The 25,137-nt window shown below is 44.7% G+C and overlaps 1 protein-coding gene across 1 annotated transcript in view; it reads right to left on the reverse strand.

Annotated features, from left to right (window-relative positions):
* MNS1 (alpha-mannosidase 1) overlaps positions 1-25,137 on the reverse strand; it is an 85,738-nt gene that overhangs the window by 51,648 nt on the left and 8,953 nt on the right. Inside the window, exons 5-11 of the mRNA XM_087385811.1 lie at positions 14,765-14,830; positions 10,958-11,129; positions 9,935-10,024; positions 8,630-8,754; positions 8,488-8,553; positions 2,702-2,813; positions 2,448-2,546 (exon numbers count right to left, since the gene is read on the reverse strand). Of these exons, the coding sequence (XP_087241937.1) occupies positions 2,448-2,546; positions 2,702-2,813; positions 8,488-8,553; positions 8,630-8,754; positions 9,935-10,024; positions 10,958-11,129; positions 14,765-14,830 (730 nt within the window). The remainder of the gene's footprint in view (positions 1-2,447; positions 2,547-2,701; positions 2,814-8,487; positions 8,554-8,629; positions 8,755-9,934; positions 10,025-10,957; positions 11,130-14,764; positions 14,831-25,137) is intronic.

Here is a 25,137-nt window from a genome sequence, read left to right on the forward strand (position 1 = left end):
CGATCGTGAAGGCGTATTTCGGTCACTCTTCGAAGTACCACCTTTGAGAGTTATATGTTAGGCATTCACACCTGTGCACCCTTAGATATCCTTTCTAAGGTGTGAAGTACAAGACGAGCGATAAAATCTTCTTAGGCACATTGTGGGCTGAAGAAGTGGAGAACAACTTCTTTGGAGACACATCTCCTAGTGTACTGGTGCCAACTTTTGTGGTGATGGGGGTCTTAATTGGCAACGAGGCCTTTGACACCGAGTTGTCCAAGGACGTGCCACCCTTGGTTTTGGATTTTGTCACTGCTCCGAATATATATTGGCCCAATCATATGTTTGCCACCTACTCCCCTGCCTACCTCTTGACCATACTAACTTAGATGCTGGTTCCTCCACTCCATTGGAGCAGTCTCTACTATAGTTATCATTGGTGTTAGACCATGTTCACGGAACACCAAAGGGCTGTGTACTTTCATGCTGGTAGTGGCCGTACTCCCCATATCTGTAGCACATCACTGACGTTTGAAGGTTGGACTGGTCCTCCCCAAAAATCATATATATATATATATACCTTTGTAAGACTAGAATAAGTCCAATCACCCCATCAACCTCATGTAATACAGTCCATATCCACATCTTGCACTTGGTACGGTGGGTAGTGTGGCTGTATGGGGACCCAGTCTGATTGGGTGCAAGAGCTTGAAGCAAAGGGAGATTAGGAAGAATCGGAGGTGGAACAGCAAGAGCTAGAGGTGGCTTTAATGCACTCACAAGAGCAGTTGTATAGGGTAAAGATACAATCACAGGAGTGGTCAGTGTGTCTCTTTGGACAGTGGCAAAGAAGGTTCCCCAGTTGGAAACTCTGGCAAAAGCATTCTCAACCCCTTTGAGATACCTACATTTGGAGGCATCGTGTCCCTCCCACCAGCCCAGTTGGTCAAAGACCTCAGGTCAATCCTTGGACAAGGACCAAGGTTTCCTATAATCAAGGTCTCAGGCCATCCTTGCGCATGCTGAATGACCTTCTAGTCACCCCCCCCCCCCACAAATAGACTCCTTCGAAAAAATGGCAAGGTTCCTCATTTTCCAAAATATACCTTAACATAGGCCAAGGTAGTCTAACGTTGGATGAGAAATCTCTGTCATCGCCAGATGGCACATACTCCATCTAGTTTTTAGTGAGAGCTGAATGTTCCAGTAGCAGCCCTGCTCAAATGATATCAGCCCTGGTGAGCATACTGGCATTCCCAAAAAGATGCAGCATGCTTTTCCCTCGCTGATTTGCACAATGTGCATCTGTTATCTATATCGCTCCACTTTACAATCTTGTCCATGCTTGCCAGCCAACCCTGCATCGTCCTCCAAAGGAAGAAAGAAAGTTCAGAAGGAATGCTGCCTTTCCATATCTTGATAGATCCTTTTCTCCAGCATTCACGTTGACCCTCTACAATAAGGACCTCTGACCCATTAGAAATCTATATGCTTTTGCCACTATGATTCTCTAACAGCAGACTCATTTGGGAGTTCCCATTGATTGACCACCAGTCCATACAATTTATAGTTATGGTGGGTCATCTCTCATCCAGCTTGGAGACTAACATGTCATACCGTCCCCCTATCCTGCACCTTCAATCCATGTCTCCTGCTAAGTTGCTCCCAACTATGGAGGTTCCCTGCACTCCTCAGGTTTTCCAGAGGTTCACCTATCCTTAATGGTAGACAACAGAATGAATCACCAAGCTAGCATCACATCTCAATCCCTTCCTACCTCTTCATCTGCATATACTTATAGCATCCTTCCAAGCTTCTAGCAATCCTTTTGCTAGATCTGAGCCTGTTACCTTCAGTGGGAAATGCGAAAAGAGCTTCTGATGTCAAGATATGTTTTTCCAAGTGCACACCACCCCATCATCTGCAGACTTCATAAAACACTTCATTACACCGAAGGCACCCACATTATAGTCATCCTAGGTAACCACGTAGACAGCAGAACTTTAACCCTAATCTTTACCAAGCTTCTACCAATCCTTTTGCTAGATCTAAGCCCTTATCGCCTGCACACTCTATAAATGACTTCTATTACAATGAAATACTTCAGATCCTTTGGACTGTCCACTAGAGCCTATGAGCTCTTCAGTGGACACCTTATTGAATATTCCTATTCATATTTTCTTTCTCCTCATTATCATTCTCACACCATTTTGGAGAGGACATGCACCTAGCTTCCAAAAGTAAATGATTGACAGAGTTCCCTCTCCCTTTGTGCTAGAAGTTTGGAAGTAATCATCCATATAAAACACACGAATGACCAGCTTAGTCTGTTTCCCAAACTAAATGTCATAAATTAGTACGATAATGCAGCCTTAACATTGAAAGTGCCTTCAAACTACTTAAACCAACACAGTTAGTGTAAACATTTTGATGTGATTCCGCATAATGACATAATCCATCATTACCTCTTTTGCAGCATTCAAATATCGAGCTGCCTTCTCAGCAGTTGCATCCTCTGAGCCAAGTGCAAGCATGCCTGGTGCAAAACATGCAAGCTCATCCATCTGCAAAACACTTCAAACATTCATGTTGTAAGGCATGTTGAGATTCCTGTGTTAAAAGATCATTCATCGAACAAGACCCTTACAGTTATTGACTTACTGAAGATTTGCTGCAAAACAAAGAAACATATAGCACTTTACTTCAAGATAGAGCACACCTTATCTATGAAGGAGTTACTGCCAGTACGTTCTGCAATATACAAGAAGGAAGATGGACTCGATCTCCTGGTCAATGACATGAGCCCTTCCATTGACTGCTCCCACATCTCTCTAAACAAACAATTAACACAGCAGATCAGCTGACATAATAATTATGAGGTATCATAAGAAGACGGTAAACAAACAGAAAACGCTGGAGTACAAACATGGTGATGCGTGCCTTTTGGCAAATAGGTCGAAAAACAAATGCATGTAGAGTTTTTTTTTTGCGGATAAGGGAGGGGCAGATTAAAACAGAAGGATAGCACAGAAATAGGCTCCTCAATCCTAGCTGGACCAAAACCCTGAAATTCAGATATGTTCATCATACAAGAAAGGGACAAAAGATGCAAGTGATGGAAGTTATAAACGAATCTTGAGAATAATTGGAAGGATTTGGTGCGTGAGATGTATGCATCCCAATGATGGTGATCAGCCTCAGGTAGAGAAATGTTTTCATATATTTACTGAAGATTGCAAACTCTCTAGAGTGCCACTGTGACAGATGTTCCCGCGACTCCCAGGCCGCGACTGACAGGGAAGGCAATACTTTCAGAGTGGGATTGAGGCTTTTTCTTCCATTCATTCGAGTATGGCTTGAGGTGGCATTACGTACCCTCCACCTTGGTTTTAAATGGATATTGCTCAAGATATTGTCGACTCTCCGACATTTTTGATACTCTTGATCTGTCCCTTTGCATTGCTTGTTTGGAATCCCTTCTACTCCACTTTCACTTAATTTTTAGGTTGGCTGCTTTTCTGAAGGTATTTTATTTATTTTTCTTGGAACGAAACGAAGTGCAAGGATGGCTTTATGAAAAAGTACAAGGAAATCGTGAGCCATTGATGATCATGCGACCTGTTATGATTCTTTGCATTGCTTGGTTCGAATTCCTTCTACTCCACTTTGAAGTAATTTTTAGGTACATGAGAAATTGTGATTCTGCTTTTCTTTGCAGGATGACATTACTCCTTGGGTCTCTTCAAGAAAGACAAATTTGGTGCTGGTTCTGCAGGAAAGCTACACCCTTATCTGCGAGTGAGTTTGGCTGCACATCTTTTTTACCTGTCTACACAAAACATTGATAGTAGACAGTAGCAAATTTCAACATTCCATTCCTTAATGTATATATATCTTGTAGAAGGAACTGATAAACATAGCAAATCTAATGAAATGCCAGGTATCAAACAAAGTAACATACAATGAATATGAATTGCCATAGATCTGTCCATGAGCTGCTTGCAACTCTTAGGCCGATGAGCTACCTCACCCAACCCTCACAAGTGCTATATGGCTATTCACGTGGTGATTTATGTTTTCTCCATAACTTTCTACACCTTTGTTTTGATGCTCAAGGCATATATAAAAACAATGTCCTTATGGCTTCATAATGTAAATTTTTTTGCCTTCTAAGCGAGATATATGTGTGGCCTTGAGTAAATGTCTTCATCTTACAAGTGATGCATTTTTTCTTGTATATTCACTTGGAATTTGAAATACATAATTTAGTCATGCTGACGTTTTAGAGAAGCATATGTAGGCAAGCATAGTGAAAAAAAGGAGATTATGGCATGCTTTCTTTGAGAATGGGTGTTGACAACAAAGCTCAATCTGCAGTTTTCCAGATGTGTGGCAACCTCAAATGTGAGTTGTTAGGGTATACCTCCTTCAGCAACCTGGAGTTTGGGGAGGACAAGCAGGGCAGTGCCTCTTTCTCTGAGGTGCCAGCAGACATCTGCCTCTCTAGCTCCTCGCTGCCTTGTGAGCTGGATTGGAAGACATGCAAAAAGGTGCCTCAAAACATTATGGGGGGCTCCTAGTCATTGGCAATGGAGCGCTGCTGGGCCCAATATGATCAGTCTGTCCGGTCCCTCCCTCCTCTGTAATCTCCAGAAGGTAGCTCGTCTTCAACAAAGCTAACATCACTCCAGTGGTCTACAGCAAATAGTAGAGAGGAGATGTCTGCAGTCCTCATGTGAGAGTCTACCCGAGTTCGGGTCTGTCGAGTCTTGCACTCTGGGTCTCTACTATGTCTCGTCCCTTGCTGCCCCTAGCTCGGATCACCAGAGAAAAAATCGGTGATAGTCCTCTGGCTGGGCTCTGACAGCCCCTCTTGTGCTCTCCTCTGCGCTTGCATGAGCTGATCTATGTCGACTGTTTCTGAATTGACAGTGGTGTCGTCCCACGGGGTCTCATAGTATAAAATGCAAAGTGCTCCCTGTCTTAGTCGCTTGCATGTCACCTAAGTGCAGATCCATTCTCTCACGTGGAATGCCCTCCGACCATCCAAACTCAATCCGTAGTGTGAGAGGATACCTGGAACTGCCCAGTCGAGATCCTGAGTGGTGGTTTGGTAAATCCCTCCTCTGAATTCTGCAAGCAGTGATCTTCATTCTCTATAGAAGCTGAGTTTTACCGAAATCTCGAGGTGCTAGCCAACTCCTGTACATGTGGAACTAATAAATTACTCTCTGACAATCTGGTTCACCTCACGATAGGTGAGTGGAGTAGATGGAGCCTCAAGGCTATACTAAAATGGTGGTAGTCTATCCATATGGAGTCCCAGCCCTGAAAACCATCTGCGTGTCTAGGCATGACAAATATAAGAGCTTGAGGCAAATACTCTCTAAAACTAGAGCTGCATATGCTTCGCCACGCTGTCCATCGCCACCTGGCATTCCTGTTTCGCCTCGTGGAATTCACCTAAAATCTGCTCCCTAACTAACAGAACTCCACCTTCGCAAGAAAGCTAACTAACCTATGAACTGAAAGCCAACTGACTTATGTCAGTTCATTCGAGCATCTTAGGCTATGCAATAACAATCCAAAAGGCATCTTGCCATCTCTAAACAAACAGTAGTCCCCTCCATGAAGAGTGACTGTCGTCTGTGAACTCAACACTCAATAAGTCCTACTCCTATCAACCAACCCAAACCCCGGGTAGTATCCCAGGGGAGGGTGCCAAAAAGCATCCCTCTCAAACCAATTGGGAAAGAGAGAAGGCTCACTCTCTCATCACAAGTGCTCTCACCCTCTCCTTGAGAGCCCCGCATATAGCACCTACTCTTGACAAACTGTACTACTCCTTTGAATGGTTTGTTGTCCACAATGCCCAGCTAACTTGATCCTCCAAATTCCAAATCCAAGTGATGAAGTCCTAGACCTCGTCCTCCTGGCACAATGAGTCTTGCATCTTCACTCCCTGCTGAAGAAGTCTCTCTCATGAAGTAGTCTCCCTGCTGATGCACTCTCTCATGGCTGCTCAAGGAATGGACTGTAGGGATGTGATCAAACGTAATCCGTAGAACCATAGTGATCAAACATAGTCTGTATCAAAATGCCATTAGAACCATCTCGCTGCAATCCTAATACCCAACATGAAATCGATCAAGCTGCTCCAAGAGACGTCCAACAATCCACGATTCCACTTTAAGCAAGCGGTTTGTAAGTTATTTCAAAAGTGTCCCCTCTTCCGTCAACAAGATCAGGTGCACACATTTAGGTTGCCGATCTTGAGCTCCCCAAACCTAAGGCCACCCATAATACTCAGACCATAATCGACTCTCTCTCGGCAGCGATCCCCATTCCCTTGCTCCAGTGCACTGCCAAGGCATTGATTGTGGGGCCTTGTCCTTGGAGAAGGGAACTTCTCTACACACAAGTGTGTGCTCTTGAAGCATCAAGGTGTCCTCTAGGATGGCAATAAGGTCATGTCATAAGTCTATTGAAAAATCAATCTCTGATATTGCTGCCAATCACAAGCATGAATTCAATGCACATAACAGCTCGACCTCATGCGAACAGCTAGGAGATTCAAGCAAGACTCTTCAAGATCTTGAGGCTCGTGACAAAACTGCGAATCAATTGGACTGCATGGAGGATTTGGAAGGCAAGTAGTCAATATCTGTGCAGAAGTGAAATAACTCCAATACACCTTGAAATCCCAAGCCATCAAAATCGATGAAGCCACACCAATTTTCAAAGCTAGTTGGACCAAAGGCCAAAACGTAGGTGACTCAACTAGTGTATCACGCTGCTCTAGGTGCACGGATATTAACAAGCACCCAACTATGGGCATATCATCTATGAACAGAAGTTGATAATCCATGCATACTCCAAAGGGTAAAGCCAAAGGGTCCCATCCACTATACTAAAGGTGCATCACCTACTCTCGTAACTAGAAATCAAAGAAGTGCACAACTCCCATTGAAGCTCCTTTAGCATCCTAAACATTCTCGCCCCTACCTCGTCACTATGTTCCTTCTGGACATTTACTCACCTCCCACTTTTGACTTGGGCTTCATCCCTGGAAGGTTTTTGAGAGAACTTTTGTTGCTTTGAGCAATAGTTGTGAAGGTGGCCTCATGGTTGGCCGGAAGCATCTTCGACACCCATCATATGTAGAAATTTAATCTCCCAAGGACAAAGCAACACTATGGAGGAGGTCGAGGATAAATCAGTTATAGGTCCTATGGTTGTCCTTACCCCACACGTCGACACGTTCGAACTAATCTTAGGCGAGCCTCACTTTGGAGGGAGACCACATTCAAGAAGGATAATTGTACTCTAGTGCATCTCAACAAAGATTGCATAGCTCTTGCTTCATTGGAATCCATTCTACCATTCCTTGGTACCATGGGTTTTAGTGTGAGTGATATAGAGACCAAGCATCATGTGCCACATATCTGAGTCAACTTAAAATTCTCGAATTGGCCAAAGAGTATGACATTCTACTCTCGGTTAGCATGCAGGCATCATTTTAAAGACACCCACACCTGTATCCTTGACCTTCATGAAGAATGGTGTGCCAATGGTTTGCATAATTGTGGAGTACCCAAACTCGCTTCCCTTGAGTTCATAATAGAGATCTTGAGTAGCAAAGAACTCCTCCAGCCGGTGACTATGTCTCAGATGAAGAGAGAGCTTGGCCACCAGCCAAGGCATGCCCCAGCTTCACAGGTCCACTTCTCCTTGAGTGGAGGATAGAGCTCGCTAGATGCCTACGATTTCTCCACACTTGCTATCCCCCCTTGCCCACACCCAATTGGATCCTTCCTCCTCCAAGTTCCATCATCCATGCTCGTCCTTGAGAACCACTCTAGTCCCGACTCCACCAGCCCTTCCTTGGTGTCAGCTCCAAGAAGTTCTTGACTCCTTACCTACGCCCGACCGTCCCCTCCCCCTCAAAGCCTCCTTGACAGGGGGTTGTTCCTTGTCTCATCCGGGTTAGCAGCTTCCCTAGAAGTTTTGGTGGCTGGGACTGTGGAACTGTATGGACGTCCCTTTGAACTATCCTTGGTACCCTACCTTTCTCTAGCTTGGGAAAGGGGATTCACTCATCTAGGTGTTCATGTACTCCACGACTGCAGAAAAAGGAAAAAGGGCCAAGGGCAAGGGATAGGAAGACAGTTTGGGGGGAAAGGGGGGGTTGTTGGGGGGAGGAGGGCCTGCTTAAGACAAACCTCAGAAGAGCAACGACTGGCACTTTGGGAAACCTAGCACTACAACTTGGAGTTATAGAACAAACTTCCAACCGGTTTTCTCCAAAATATGAAGAGAGGATTCAAAAATGACAAAGGCCACCGACTGTGCAAGCCGCCACCAAATGCAGATGATCACCTAACTAGAATTGAACCACCTGGAATCTATCAAACCTTACTCACCAGACTTTTAGACAATGAAAATGGAAACCGAAAAGAGATCAATTGCGCACTTGCAAAAAGATCATGTGTAGAATCTGCAAACCTGTAATGTTTCACAGCTTCTGTCTTATTTCCTTGGATCCAAACCTTCAGAAGATACTCGAAAAAGCTGTCAAAGAACCACCACACCTTAAATACCACCCAAATCATCTTTTCTCCATAAAAAGATAAGCAGAATATGTTACCTGTCACCCATAGCACCAAAAGTGACCTTTGAAGTGGTAGGCCTTCCACTATCTGGACTTATGAACATCGGTAGCAGTCCATCAGCTGGAAAGACCTCTTTAAGCTTCTTGATGACATTTTCAGCCTGAGAGCAGAAAAGGCTAATGTGAGCTCAAGCACAATGCCACACATGTGTAGACATTAGATATTTTGTGTGTCATACAAGACAGTAAGGAGACCAGTTGAAATACTTACGATGCAAACCACAGAGCATAAAAAAAGAAGCATCAGAATACCCAAAAAGAGCAGACCAAGAGCTTTAAAACATATGCAGAATGCCCAACTGACAGAATGGTAATATCACAAACCCAGAAACACTGTTGATATATCCAAGCACAGTAGTCAATAAACTGGACTGGAAGCCATAACTGTTGCGAAAAAAAGGTTTTCATGCAAGAAAAACATTCGACTTCAATAAAGCAAAACGCATACACTTTCAACACACAAGTCAGCATGTGTAAAGTTTGGTAATGGGGTGACATGCAATGCTTACTTGACACTGCATAAGAGAACGTACATGAGCAGGTGCTACAGAAGACCAACAATAATTGGCATGTACGCTTTCCAGCATAGGAAAAATGTAGAAATTCCAGTCGATATTTTGTATGTCATAAAAGAAAGCAAGCAGACTGGATGAAATACTGACGATGCAAAACACACAGCATCAAAATGGAACTTGGAAGTATTCAAATATACAAAAAGAGTAGAGCACGAGCTTTAAAACAAATTCAGGAGTTTCTAAATGACAGAACTGTAATACCATAAACCAAGAAACAATCTATATTTCCAGCAACAGGAAGCTACAGTACCCACTAAGAGGACTGGCCCTGCAATATCGAACCAAAAAAGGTTTCATGCTAGGAAAAATTGGACTGCAAAAAAGTAAAATGCATACATTTCAGACACACAAGTTAGCATGTGGAAGGTTTGCTCATGGGGTGACATGCAATGGTTGTTCGACACAGTATCACAAAAATGAAATCTGGAAGTAGAAGAGTAGTTGCCATAAAAGCAACAAATAATCTTAATCCTTCCACTTTCTTTTACATTACCGCAGAGGAAAGTATAGTTGAAACACAAAAGTCAGTATCGACATGATTTGCTTATGAGGGACATGCAATCCTGTTTTAAATTTCTTATTTATTCCATTACAGAGACAGAATGGAAGATACTCAAATGCACTTCCTCAGATATCCCAAAGCCCAGCAAGCATCCACCAAAAACATCTACAACAAATGCTGGGGGACATTTATACTGTTCAGTACCTTTTCCATATACACAGGATTCCCTGTCCTTTGTGACAGTCCAATCAGCTCTATTTGTTCAGTGCCCAAATCTGCTAGTACACTCGATCCCTGTTGTGAATTGTGCCAGAAGCGCATCAATGTAGATTCCTTTATTAATAATTTCGTACAGTAAAATTTAAATCCTAAGCACAACAAAGATTGAAAATCAACATTGAAAACTCATGAAGCTTACAAATATCCAGAATGAAGTCCTTTAATCAAACATTCAAGCCATCGTCCCTCTCATTCTGGAGTGAATTTTAGCAGACTGAATATCTACAGAAGTTGACATTTAGACACTCCAATCTGGCATTAGAACTATACAATAGTCTACAGTTAAGCAGGGATGTCAGTTTTAGCCTGAAGGCATCTGACAACAGCAAAGCAATACCAGTGTACCACTTGAATCGACAAGGGTGCTGATTTATCATGGCTTAAATGCTACCTTCAAATTGGTGAGCCTCCACTCTTGGAGCCGAAGCTCAAAACCAAGACCTTGATCCCCATTATGTCCTGCCAAATAATGTCTACACAAAAGAGCATCCTATAACTCCTCCATGAGGTCTTCTTCAGAGGGAGTTATGTCCATATCCTAGCCACCGATATGCCGTCAAGCATAAAGACACATCAACATTGCACTCACGTTACAGGACAGCCAGCTATAACATTTAGAGCGATCGTAACAGGATTTGGTCTTGACCCAAAACAATTTGAAACGCTTGAGATGAAACTACATTCGGATCAACTGGACCTAATTGAGACTTAAATCGCTTTGCATTCCCTGCTGAGTCAATGTATTACATTGATCACATTGCTGTCATCTTCTGCAGCTGACTACCCCACACCCTCCTTTAGATATGTTAAGCCTAGAGCATCAAACTGTCTAGGATTTCCCAGAAGAATTACACCATTGAGCACATCGAGCAAAGTCTATATACTTCAGCGGAAAACGAGCATATTACAATGCCAGAGCCCAAATCAAAAGACATAAGAAATGCATACCCCAGTCCAGCCTGGATTAATTGCGCGTCCGGTTGCCAAGTTGATGGTGCTGAATGGTATCCCCGTTGAAGTATTCCATGCTGGCAACAACCTATCTGCTATATCCTTGGCCTTATCAAGGAATATGCTCTCTCCAGATAGATCATATGCACTAAGGAGGCCTCCAACCACCCTGTTATACAGCAAAACGTGTCGCAAATATTCAGTAAGACCAAAAGAGAAACCATCCGCCATTACAGTGTGAGATAGTTCTCACTCAATGCTACTACTCAATAGCCCATTGCTTGCTTCACCTCTTTTGAGACAGTCACATCCCTACAAGCTTCACCAGACCCATATTTCCCCAAACACATCAGGTCCTCGTGTTGCATATGTCTTCCGTTCTCTCTCATGACTTTTATCTCACCCCTCTCCTGGGTATTTTGCAAGCAATACTAATGCTCGAGCCTTCTCCCCTCCCTATCTTCCCCTCTTGGACACACAAATACTCACAGTGCCCATTGCCAAAAGCCCAAGTTGCCTAAAGGTATCAAGTCACACAAGACTACGCCACAAGGACTACACAAGACTACCCAAGTTACCTAAAGGTATCAAGTCACAAGACTACACCACAAGGACACTTGTAGGCCCAAGGAGGAGAGCTTGATTGAAGAGGTATTCAAGCTTTGCAGCTCCAACTTAATTCTTGAGGTCACAAGTTGCAAGCTTTAGACTTCCTAAGTTGCTGAAGATCCCATGCCCCAGCTTCAAGGTAAGGTACCTCCTAGGTCTTAGCTTTTAGCCACAAGCTTTCGCCCTTAGGTGGTCATGCCCTTAAAAATCCCACCGTGCACAAATCAGGTAGGAAGGTATAACATGTTTGAATGTAATGTCATATCAACCTATATGGTTTGAACAGGGCAAAGACTCACATATTTTAGACATGATCTTCTGACTATCAACCACAAAACCCAAGACAGAACACAAAGGGAGTGACCTGAAGCAGTCACCTGCACCAAACTGGATTTCCTTGGCAAGCCAACAAGGCTCCATATAATGTCCAACAATACACTTGTTCCCAAAGCTAAGGCAGCTATATGGGAGGCCTCAATTATGGAAGCTAGTGCGTTGAAAAATAATTGCTCTTAATATCCTAGGTCACTTTTAATCCACAGTTCCAAGTAGCAAAGAGCCTTAGAGACAACAAAGAAATTTAAAGTTTGAATGACAATATCAATGTCTTTAAGCTGGAAACAACACTTCAAACAAAATGCTGTACTAACAGCAGAAGGCCAGATGCTTAATGCTAGAACTGCGTGTATACAACTGATTGATAAAAATCCCCATGATGATCATATAGTTGAATTTTGGTCTATCTCTCTAGCCAAAATCATGATCTTTAATGTCGTATTTAAATTTAACAGTGAATTCTTACTCCTTGAAGAGAAAACTGTTGAAATTGTGATTTCATACACTATTTGTGAATAGTTTGGATATTAGTTTTTGTAGATTTGGCCATATCTTGGTCAATTTTACCTGTTTTTAGTTTGTCTCACCAACAGACTTCTTTTGCATAAAGCAGCAAATTTGGAAGATCAAAGCCTTAATTGGCACTTGTTTAGCATCACTTGTGTAATTATGACAAATCACAAGATGATATTATCTTTTGGACTAGAACAGTAATTTGGATGATAATAAGTACGGCAATTGGAAGCTTAAGCTTGTAAACAGCTTCCAAATGAAGAAACTGTGAAATATCATCATAAAAAGAAAAGAGACCTAAAATACCAGCAAGAGATTTTATCAACACATCTACAGTGACCTTGGATCAGATAAATCAGATAAGGAAGAGCAGGACTTGCTCTAAATCTGATTAATTTTAATGTCGAGGATGTCGAAAGAAGCATTATGACAAGGTGGTCGATACAAGAACATCTGATGAAACTTCAAAGTGAGAGGAAATCATCATCAGAGTCATGGCCATTATGCCCGTAAACATAAAAAATGTTAGCCCTCACAAAATTAGCCCCAACACCTACACATTTCAATCTGTGTGGTGCAGGGATTGTGGAGTTGGACATGTCACATGCATGCATGGATTGTCCACTAAGAACAAACCTCAATAGCCCAATGAAGCAAAACCATATGTGCCTCCTGGGATCATTGGCAAACCCAAATTGTGGTGTCCCAGTAGTACTTGTGTTAACAAGGAGGCAAAAAGAAGTAGCTCTAAAAAAACCAGGAAATCAAGGTAGAAAGATTAGTTCAAATTGTATTAAACAGCCTTGTAATAGATTGAGCAATTTGTGATAGCTATAAAGTCCTTGCATAAGGAATGGGCCACAGAATTGAGATCACGCCTATCATCATGTTCCACATGCAGCCAGCCCACCTTGTTGGAATGACAGATGCCATATCAGAATCATGCATCACGCAAGCACATTAAACAAAACTCAGGAAGTCTGCCCGCATCATCATAATTGTCCTGGACGCTGCCTTACATTTGGAAAGCGGCATGTATCTACTACGTACATGTCTGAATCTTTCTCGACCTGCCACAACCTATCAGTTCACAGACATGCACCAGCACCAACCCCGCGCTAACACCATCTGGGAGCACATGACAATGTGGTTCAACTACACACAAGGGGATACAACGCTCCAAGCTGCCTAGCCACCACAGGTCATGTTCCCAAAACAAGCACAATGATCAGAAAATCATGAACCACCAGCCCATGTCTCTTCCTCTGATAATGCCTCCATGTGAGATATATCATATGCCTCTTCACCATGTGTCATTTGTATGCTCATCCAAAGCCATCTAGCCACCACCCAAGGTCATTTCCCAAAACAAGCACAATGATAAGGGCATCGTATTCGTGACCACCAGCTCATGTATTCCTTCATCTGATGATGATCCCACTTTATGTGAGATATATCATATGCCTCTTCACCATGTGTCACGAGTGTGCTCACCCGTCGCATGTAGCACTCTTTTCACCGCTACCAGGGCCCACCAAGTACACATGCCCACAAGGGCTCAACAGATCTTACATGTATGCTTCTTTTTAAAAAATAAATGGATGAAAAACTACATAAATGAAACATTATGACTCACGATACCTTGGTTCTTCACCAAATATTGGCCCAAAGTTCAAACTAATCAGCAAAGGACATTTCAAACCCATATTTTTAGTTAAGGCTCTTGGCCATAACACTGTGGTTAAAGTTTAAACACAATTCACTAACTCCCATCCTTATTCCAACATAGCTGCCTTGCAACCTTCTAGAACTCTTGTTTGTAGCCTCTCCCTCCTCATTTCCCCAGGAGAACATTTGAAACGAGCTACCCTAGGCTACCTAGCTCAAAACAGAACCAGAGTCAAGGGATGAGGCATTCCTTTGAGCAACTACTAACGAAACTTGATCTGGCAAGCCCAAAACAAGCCTTCTAACACAAAAGTTGAGGTTTAGCTTGGCCCTTAAGTGATAAAACAGTGGTCTGTGTTAGCAGCAACGTGTATTGCACTTGTTAATAAAGGGAAAACCAAAGTAATTTTGAAACAAATGAAGGTCTTGCTGTTCAAAAAATGTTTGTCAGCGAAGGAGAGAGCTAAAGGGGAGAAAGCATATTCAACTATACCCCAAAAAATTGTATAAAAGATAATTGAATCCTTGATCTTTCAACTAATGTACGCATCCATGCGTACTTAAGCTGAACAAATCCCATGCATATGATTCCTTAAACCATTTTATGTGATATTATGTAAACATAGCAACCTAGAAGCTTTCACATAAAACAAGCTTCAGATGGAAGGGAACCCAAACCTGATGGTTGTCTCAAACACACTCGCATCATAATACTTATTGAAAGTCAGTTTGGTTGAAACCCACCTGCATCATTGCAAACAGTAAGTTAAAAACACTAAAAAAAGGAGCACCTTGCCATACTAGTTTTGTTTCAAGTACATGTGCCTAAAAGCCACAACCATGAGCACGTCCATCATAATGCCACATCAAAGGAGTCAACGCCAGCTCAAGCTACAAGGCAAGAAAAAATGGCTGCTCTATATTATTTATGTTTCATTCTCACCCTCGACATAGACCCTGAAAAGAGTAAATTAAATACCATATGGAAGGCCAACACCATAGCTTCTACTCGCTCAATGAAAACAGTCACAAAATATGCATCCAGCAACAAAATCATACTCCTACTGTAGCCAGTCTGCACAGCCTTCGCAAGTAGGGCATGAAGGCATTTCTAGAAGTGTACAACTTTCCCCTCCTTGTAGGAAATTAAGTAGCTTTCTTTACAAATACACACCACTAGAAGTAGCATGCTTAAAATATTTTCTAACACATCGATATAGCTATTTATATTATGGCTTGTCCACACACTACAAAAACAAAGGTCTTAGTGATGAGGTGTCCCTACATATTAATTAAAGCGGGAGAGACCAAAAGGCATACATACACTCCCTAAACCACAAAAGCAGTAGAGGATCCTTCACCAAGCAAAAGGCATGGCACCACTCATCCTCGTATTCCAATCTAGTAAAAGATGGACCAATTGAACTCCAAGAATGAAGCCTTGATTCACCTCAAAACAAATTTTTCAGAAATTCTGACCATTGACATTCAAGTCCACAAAACTACGAACATACCATTTTCAAAGAATGAAACAAAACATACATCAAAAGAAAATGTCCCACAGGTTATGTCGCATTGCTACTTAGAGATCCCCTTCACATTATCCACGAAAGAGGATACTATGTAATCATCTAAAGATGAAACTAGCAAAGCAGAGCAAACCATGCAATTATCAACTACCTCTTCCCCCCGCCCCCTGCACCCCTTCCTCTCTTTTACTTCACATAGAATGTTGGAAATCGATGTTCCAACCGCCGGACATCCACATACTGAGAAGCAGGAGCAACAAAATAGGTGGTGGATTGATGCCCCAAGCACCAGGTTCACGCCCTCTGTCAGCGAGATATAAATCGCTGGTATGTGGACAGCAACATTCGCCATCAAACAGCCCTATATCAGGGCTAAAATGATAATGCACATGTGATGACTGGCATGTAAGCTGCAAATGCGCAGCAAATGACATGGCAAACAAACATGTGGCAAGAGGCAGGTGACGTGGCAAATAGCTTCATGTCAGGGTCACACAAGATCGCCTACTAACATGGTGTTCAGTCATGTAGCAATCGGATGTTGATGTGGCAGCCAGCTACGTGGTGTTGGAGATAAGTGCACACTAGGTGTACTATTTCCCTAGTCTACATTTGTCTAATCTCAGTTTAGTCTTTGTGTCTTGAGTGTGTGCCATGTGGCACCTCTACAATTATCCCATAAGCACTCTTGCTCTATGTCTTGTACTTTGGCCCATATATTCATGGGTCACATCATTGCAATCTATCTAGCTTGTGTCTTGTCTACACTCATCTCAAGGTAACTCTTTGTCCTTCAATCTTGTTCTTATTTCACTTCTAGTCTTCTAGTTTCTAGCTCTTGCTTTTATATTTCTACATGGTATCAGAGCCAGCTTCCTTTCCTGTCATCTTCCTCTACATCAGGCCGCCTCTCCTCGGAATCTGCCCACCATTTTCTGCACGTTTTTCTCCAGCTGCTGGTCGCCCTTCTCTGCCCCGACACTTGCTCCTAATCTGGCCGCTCATTTCTGCTCCTGATGCTGCACGCATTCCTGCTCCAGCTACGGCCATCTTCATATATGCTGCTGTAGCAGCCCTGCAACAGGCTGCCGCCTATCCCTGCAAACAGCCGCTGCTGTTTACCTCTGGCTGCCGCCCTATTTCTGTCCCTGTTCATCCGTCTACAATCATCCGCCTGCTGAATCTGCTGCCACTTGCTCTACTCACTTCAGTTCTGCCATCGCCTCCTCTTGAAGAGTCTACAAGGTACTGTGCATTGTCTCTTTCAGTTTGCTGAGCAGTCCTTTTTGTTATCCTCATATCTGCAAACTGCTGGTTCCTCATGCTTCGATGGGCTGTCACATGCTATGGCCTTGACAAGTGGTGAGAGAGCCGGCTTCTTTGATCTCTTCTTTCATTCATTTCTGCAATCTTGTAAGGGAATAGACACTGCCCTTGCATCTTAGCAAGAGGTAAGACCTTCCCACATGGCCTCTTCTACTCATTCTCTCATGTCTATCGACAAATTCAATGGGTCCAACTTTCATACTTGGCAAATCAAAAACAAGTGCCATCTTATGAAAGAAGGTCTTTGGGACGTTGTTCACCGTGCTGCTCCCGAAGATTCCGACATTGAGCAAGTTGTCACTTATGTTTCCACTGCCAAGAACGACAAAGCCTATGCTATCATCTTGCTCGGTCTTGGAGATGATTACATTCATCACATCTCCGACATACAGTCTGCTTCTCAAGCATGGATCACTTTGGATACCCTTTTTGGACCCCAATCTAAAAACTCTAAGATTGCACTTATGATCTCATTCTTTGATCTACATATGCAGGAGGGAGCCACTATAGCCTCTCATGTCAATTATCTTCGCAGTCTTATGGTTCAGCTTGCATTAGTGAAGTCCCCCATCTCCGAAGATATTGCTATTGCTGTGCTTCTCAAAAGCTTACCTGACACCTATGCTACTCTTGTCACTACCTTCAAGTATCACAATAATCCTACTCTTGAAAATATCATCAATGCTCTCCAAGAAGAAGAAAGAACTCAACAACAAAAGGTAACTGACACTGCATTTTTAGCAAAGAAAGGAAGTTCTAAGGTAAGAAAGCCTTGCACCCATTGTGGCAAAACTAATATGGAGAAGGACTGCTTCAAGGCTCATCTATGCACCATTTGTGGCCGTGATAATCACCGGGAGAAGGACTGCTACTCCAGACCCTCTACATCAGCCCCTGCATCTACCTCAGCCCATGTTGCTGCAGCATCTCCATCAGCAGATCTTGCTGTTCATTCCTCATATGATGAGAAGTGGGCTTTCTGATTACTTCATCTTTCTTGTCTACCACTTTGACCACCGATGATGTAGGTCAAGAGGTTCTAGTGTCTTACTCATTCTGCTTTTGGACCTCTCTCTTGTCCCTACCCAAGAGGAAGAGTTTGCCCTTGAGGAGGGAATGTCTTCAAGGTCTATCTGTTTGTCTACGGTCAGTCTTCTATCTATCTAGCCTTGTCTGTCTGTCTATTTGTCTATCAATCTGACTGTGTTTTGTTTTAGATCCATCTTGTCCCTACCCTTGTGGACCCATATGAGGATATCACTTGAGGAGGGGTGTCTCAGGATCTTTGTCTGTCATGTCTTCTGTCTTGTCTCTCAGTCTATCGGTCTTTATGTCTGTCTTCTAGTCTTGTCTTTCTATCTTCCTCCTAGTGTCCACTTAAGGAGGGTGTTGGAGATAACTGCACACTAGGTGTACTATTTCCCTAGTCTACATTTGTCTAATCTCAGTTTAGTCTTTGTGTCTTGAGTGTGTGCCATGTGGCACCTCTACAATTATCCCATAAGCACTCTTTCTCTATGTCTTGTACTTTGGCCCATATATTCATGGGTCACATCATTGCAATCTATCTAGCTTGTGTCTTGTCTACACTCATCTCAAGGTAACTTTTTGTCCTTCAATCTTGTTCTTATTTCACTTCTAGTCTTCTAGTTTCTATTATATTTCTACACGTGGCACGTCAGCTGATCCCTCTGCCAGGTCAGCCTCTAGTCAATCATCTCCTTGGCCAAAGCTAGGGCCTTGGTGGCCATAAGGGAGGGCTGCAACCTCCTCTCCACAAACACATCTTAGGGCTTCCACTCCTCCATCCAAGAGAGTAAATTGCTGCCAAAGAATGTCAAAACTCTCTCTAGATAACAGGCCAAACAAATCTTCTTCCATCAACGGTGTGCTAGACAAGTCGCCTTCTCCCTACTAAGTGCGCGCTGCTGGATCAGCTTCAGTGCTGAGAGGTTGAAGGCTTGAGTGCTATGTGATAGTGAGGGGGAAGGGGGATTTATATAATAGAGAGGAGAGGCCACAAAGGGCTGGTGGATTGACCACCGACCATTGACCTTGACCACCGACCATTGACATTGGCCACCGACCATTGACCTTGACCACTGACCATTGACCTTGACCATCGGCCATTGACCTTGCCCACCAACCATTGACCTTAACAATGACCACCGGCCATTGATCACCGACCATTGACTTTGACCAATCGACGACCCCCTCTCAATCACTCCCCCTTCTAGCCGCCTAAGCCCCTTGCCCTTTTTCTCATAAATGGGGGGAGGCAAAACATGTGGGGCATTAACCACGAATTCTAACACCCCCTCTTAATGACCCAATGGTGGGCCGATACCCATGCGTGTGATCAGATGCTCCAGTTGCTCTCGAGGGAGAGCCTTCGTAAAAACATCAGCAAGGTTGTCGGCGGTGGGGACGTACATCAGCTCAACAATGCCATCGATGATGAGCTCTCGAACAAAATGGTAGTGAACCTCGATGTGCTTGGTTCTGGCATGAAACACCAGATTCTTTGCAATCAACATGCAACTCTAGTTGTCACACAAGATCACAGTCGCCTCCATCTATGTCTGGTCCAGATCATCCATCTGAGCCATAAAGATTCACATGCTGCGGTACATACAGCCTTGTATTCCGCCTCCATCAATGAGAGGGCAACGGAAGGTTGCTTCTTGCTGAGCCATGAGATAGCTCCTGAAGAAAGCACAAAACAATAGCCTGTAGTGGATCTCTGAGTGTCGAAGTCCCCGGCCTAGTCGAAATCACGGAAACCCCCAAGGTCCAAGCCTGAGGTGTAGGTAATGCCATAGGTACTAGTACCCTGTAGGTACCATAGTACTCTTAATCCTGCTCTCCAGTGTGCCTCCCTCGGTTTGGCAGAGAACTTGCATAAGACTCCAACGGAGAAAGAGATGTCAGGCCGAGTGTTGGTGGTAACGTCCAACATCCACCAATGTTGATAAATCATGGATGCTGAATTTCAGCCTAGCCACCATCGGTGTAACTGCAGGCTTGCAGTTCTTCATCTGGAACCTCCTAAGCAGCTCATGACAATATTTCTCATGACAAATGAAAATATTGTCACTGCTCTGCCGTACCTCAATACCAAGGAAGTAGTGGAGCAGCCCCAAGTCTGACATCTCGAACTCTGTCATAAACAGCTTCTTGACTTGGGCTATTCTGTCCTTGTGATTCCCTATGAGCACGAGATCATCCACATACAAAATGATAACCAGCATCATCCCTCCCTCAATGAAGAAGTAGAGGTTGGGATCAGAAGGACTCCTCTCGAGCCCAATCCTATCAAAGAACTCATCTATCCGCTGGTACCATGCTCTGGGGGCAATGAAGAAGTAGAGGTTGGGATCAGAAGGACTCCTCTCGAGCCCAATCCTATCAAAGAACTCATCTATCCGCTGGTACCATGCTCTGGGGGCAATGAAGAAGTAGAGGTTGGGATCAGAAGGACTCCTCTTGAACCCAATCCTGTCAAAGAACTCATCTACCCGCTGGTACCATGCTTTGGGGGCCTGTTTCAGCCCGTATAGTGCCTTCCTCAATCTGCAAACCTGTGATGTGGACCCTGGAACATGAAACCCTGGGGGTTGCTCAACATAAACCTCCTCCTCCAGGGTTCCATTAAGGAACGCAGATTTGACATCCATCTGAAAGATGGACCAACTGTGATGTGCAGCCAAAGCTATGATTGTCCGGATCGATGTCATCCGAAATTCAAGATCCTTTGATTGAGCATATCCCTTCACCACCAATCTAGCTTTGTATTTGTCCAAGCTCCCGTCGGACTTGAACTTCTACTTGTAGACCCACTTGGTTCCGATGACCTTCCTCTTGTGAGGTCGATCCACCAAGTCCCATGTGTGGTTCTTATGGATGGCGTCCATCTCTGTCTGCATGGCCGCCTGCCACTCTGGGATGTCCTTGGCGTCCTCAAAGGACATGGGTTATGTGACTTGAGTCACCAACGCACAATGAGCAAATGAAGCCAAAGCATGCCGCAGGGACCTCCGAAGGCCAGAACTGCTCTCAAGTATATCTGTCAAACGGGACTCCTGTAAAGTCCTGACATACCACTTTGGGAGTTTCCTCGCTGGCTGAGGATCCTCTGAAGTGGGTACTGGAGCTGGTTGCTCCTCCTCCTCATCTTTGGCTTCAGGGACCTCCTCAATGACAACTTTGGGTGGGGGAGGGAGAAGAGCTTTGAATTCCTAATCATCATCAACAATCTCTGGCAGTGTCTCCTCAAACACCACATCTCGGCTGATAATGATATGCTTCTTCTTGGGGTCAAAAAGTCTGTATGCCTTAGACTCTTCACGCCAACAAAGATGCACTGCTGGCTTTTGGGATCAAGCTTCTTCTGTTCATCCTTGTGCACATGAACATAGGCGTTAGAACCAAAAATCCGTAGCTGTCCACGAACCAGCCATTGTCGTTCTGTCCTGCCAAGAGAGCAAAGCATGTTTCTGAGATCATGAAGAGCTTCTCTGTGGTAGCATTTGCCGCCTCCCCACTTGACTCCTCCTTGCCCTTGTTCTGCTTCTTTCGCTTTAGGTCTGCCTTCTTCTTGCGGCATTCCTTCGCCATAAGACCAGGCTTCTCGCAATAGCAGCATTTCATGTTCTTCTTGCGCTCCTGATCGTCAGTCTTCTTGTGGAAGTCCTTGGACTTACCCTTGCCATCATAGTTAGGCTTTCTCGTCCGCCTTGGAGTACAAATCCTCTCTAGCCTCCTCCTAGATGAGAAGAGGGCAAAGCTCTTCAAAAGTCACGGGCTTTGTTCTTTGACCTGATGTGACCGTCGTCACGAAACCTTTGAAGCTCCTGGGTAGCTTATGTAGCACCGTCAATGCCAACTGGCTTGAATCCACCTTTTGACCAACTGCCACAAGTTGGTCTCTCACAACCTTCACCTTCATCAGATGGTCGTGTACTTTGTCTCCCTCACTCATATCCATGTTGTGAAGTTGATGCTGGGGAGTGAGGATGCGAGCCGTGTTGTCCCTCTCGTAGAGGTCTTTCAAAATGGCCCATGCCTCTACGAAAGTCTCTGCCATCTGGATATGCGGGATGACCGTGTCTGCCGTCGTCCCAATAAGCATGGCAAGAGCTTGAGCATCTCGATCTTCCCATACTCGAGATCATCCGGATCCGCCTTGCTGTCCAAGGTGTCTACCGGCCTTGGATCACCTCCCGTGACCAGCCTCCATAGTTTCCGGGCCACGAGGTGACTCCAGTACTTCACCTTCCATATCGGGTAGTTGGTACCATCGAGCTTCCCACTTTCTCCGAAGTTGGGGATGAAGGAGGAAGGAAGATGAAAAGAAGAGGGAGAGGGGGCTGTCGTGGATGAGGCTTTTGTTGACATGTCTGGAAACAGAAATCTTCTTTCTTACTGTTCGGACAGCAAGGGCAGCAAGTAATACTTGAACCGGGACCGTCTTCGGCGAAGATTCTCGCATGGAAGTCCCTTCCTTCAAGCTCCCAGGTGAGCCCTAGAACATGGGCTCTGATACCATGTTAGAAATCACAGTACAGCGGAAGCAAAAGGGATGAATACTTGAGGATGAATACTTGAGGGGACACAACTCAACAAAAGTGCAGCAACAAAGCAACAAAGGAGATGGCAAAACTGAACAAGTTCTTCCTTCTATAATGAAGGGCAAAAGGATGCAAGAGGAGCAGCTACAAAGGGCAGCAGTTGCTGCAATCTTCTTCCACCAACGGTGGGCTAGACAAGTCGCCTTCTCCCTACTAAATGCGCGCTGCTGGATCAGCTTGAGTGCTGAGAGGCTGAAGGCTTGAGTGCTATGTAATAGTGAGGGGGAAGGGGGCTTTATATAATAGAGGGGAGAGGCCACAAACGGGTGGTGGATTGACCACTGACCATTGACCTTGACCACCGACCATTGACATTGGAGAAAAAAGACCCAGAGACATTAGTCTATTTGGGTAAAGAAGTCTTCTTTTATAGTCTCAACAAGTAAAAACTCTTGGAACTGAGGAAGTTAAAGGAATAAAATGAGAAGAAAGAGGAGGAAGAGAAAGTGAGGGAAGCAAATCACGATCAACATGTGAGATTGCAAGAGAGCCAGGACAATCCAGCAACATAACTTTTGGTTTCATAAAGGGTAGGTATATGACTATGTTGGAAAAGAGAAATGTTAAAGGGCTTGGTATGAGTTCTCCATATCATAGGGTTCTTTTTAGAGGTTCTTCTATTCTTACGACAAGTTGATTTTCCTAAACCTCTTGGGAAGAAAGTTATGTAAAGTTCTCATCCAAAACAATTCACGAGGTCGAGCACCCTTGTAAATATCCTTGAAATTATTAAAATGGCCCTCTATATGCTTGTTTGGTGAGGTCAAGCAATCCAACAGTGGGGAACTTGCTTGCATTCTCCCTACCCATCCCAAGGCAGTTTCTCCCTTACTGTATCCCCTAACTCTAGCAGGAGCGAGACTAGTATTTAGGGGTGGGGTGCTTGCTTGCACAACCATAGCTCGTCCCAAGGTAACTCCTCCCTTATTACTACAAGGGTACGTCACAGGAGCCAGATGACATCCTAGGTGATCGCCTTGTTGGTTTCCACAGGCAGATCATCATAGTGTGTATCGCTAAGCCAATATACCCCCCAAACGGGCGATTACAATTAGGGTTAGCCAGGGCCCCAAAGCCACTGTAAGAGCCTTTTGATCCTAGAAGGACCAAAAGAGAAAAAGAGAAGAGGAAAGTTACTAAGAGAGAATAAAATAAAATAAAAGAGGAGAAGAGAAATAACTCTACCAAAGACGAGAACTAAGAAAAGAATGTTTAAATAAACAAAAGAAACACAAAAAGCTGTTGAGAGCAACTAAAACAAAAAGTAAAAGCACACGCTCCTGCGAATGCTCCCACCCCTCCCCCGCTCCCGTCTACCCCCCCTCGCGCTGCGCAGCCCCCTCTCCCCTCCCCCTCCTCTCTCTTCGCCGCCTCCCAGCTCGCAGCCGCCCACCGCGCCTCCTCCATCCCCCTCTCCTCCTTCTCCGCCCGCCCACCCCCCCCCTCTCTCCTTCCTTCTCCGCCCCTCCGTCCTCTCCCCGCCTCCCCCCCCTCGCGTTGCGCTACCACCCCCCCACCCCCTTCCTTCCCCTCCCCGCCGTTGCGCAACGCTGCCACCACCCCCCCTTCCCCTCCCTCCTCTCCTTTCTTCCTCGCCCCCTCTCGTGCTGCGCTGCCACACCCCCCCTCTCCTCCCTCCTCTTTCCCGCCCTGCGCTGCGCTCCCCCCCCCTCCCTCCTCCTTTCCTTCCCCCTTCGCCATTCGCTCCCTCTCCACCACCTCTCCTCCCCCCGCTTCCCCGTACTTCTCCAACCCAGGAGGAGTCCCTGAAGCACTGCCTTTGGAGCTGCTCACATGCTCAGATAGTGTGGAAGGGAGTCATGGGGATCTTAGCAAGGGCTGCACCCGAGCTAGGACCGGTCACTTGGGGAGCCGTTTGCTGGTGCAGCACCGAGATGGGACATCACTTGGCTTATGAGTTCTCTAGGCAGGATCCAATTTTCTTCATCACGCAGGCCACCTGGGCATACATGGACAGCTTCCCTTGGCATCTGACAGAGATAGATGCAGGAGCGATGACTCGGCACCCAGTTTGGGAGATCATAGGGAGTATTGTAGGCTGGCATATCTGGACTTCCAGATGCGCGCAGACCTTAGGAGATCAAGCTTCTTCTGCTACCCAGACCCTAGCGGACATTTGGAGCACGATCATTCACACGCTCAAGGGCCAGTGGGATCAGATTCAGGGGGAGTCCCGGGCAGGAAAGGAGAAGAGACGGTGCTTCTCTCGCGACTGGGACCATCGAGAGCTGTTCTTCCAGCACTCTGCTCAGAGTCTTCAGTGGCATTACTCCCCCCCACCATGGCTGTTTGTCCACACTCCGATGATTATGCCCTGAGAGGCTTGTAATTAGTATTTTGTTACCACGGGCTGTATCCGTTTTGTGATTACAGCCCGTTGGCCTTTAGGCCCTCTTGTACTCTCGTTTTCAAGCAATATAACTAGCACTACTTTTTGCGCAAAAAAAAAAAACAAAAAGTAAAAGCCCACTTTTTACATAATAATAATAATAAAGAAGAAAATTTATGAAAATGCTTGCACTTTGCCCCAAAAACCTAACTCACA

The sequence above is a fragment of the Dipteris shenzhenensis genome, chromosome 15 (assembly GCF_047967505.1).
Source record: "Dipteris shenzhenensis isolate YYH24624 ecotype China chromosome 15, Dip_SZ_1.0, whole genome shotgun sequence".
Classification (NCBI taxonomy): Eukaryota; Viridiplantae; Streptophyta; class Polypodiopsida; order Gleicheniales; family Dipteridaceae; genus Dipteris; species Dipteris shenzhenensis.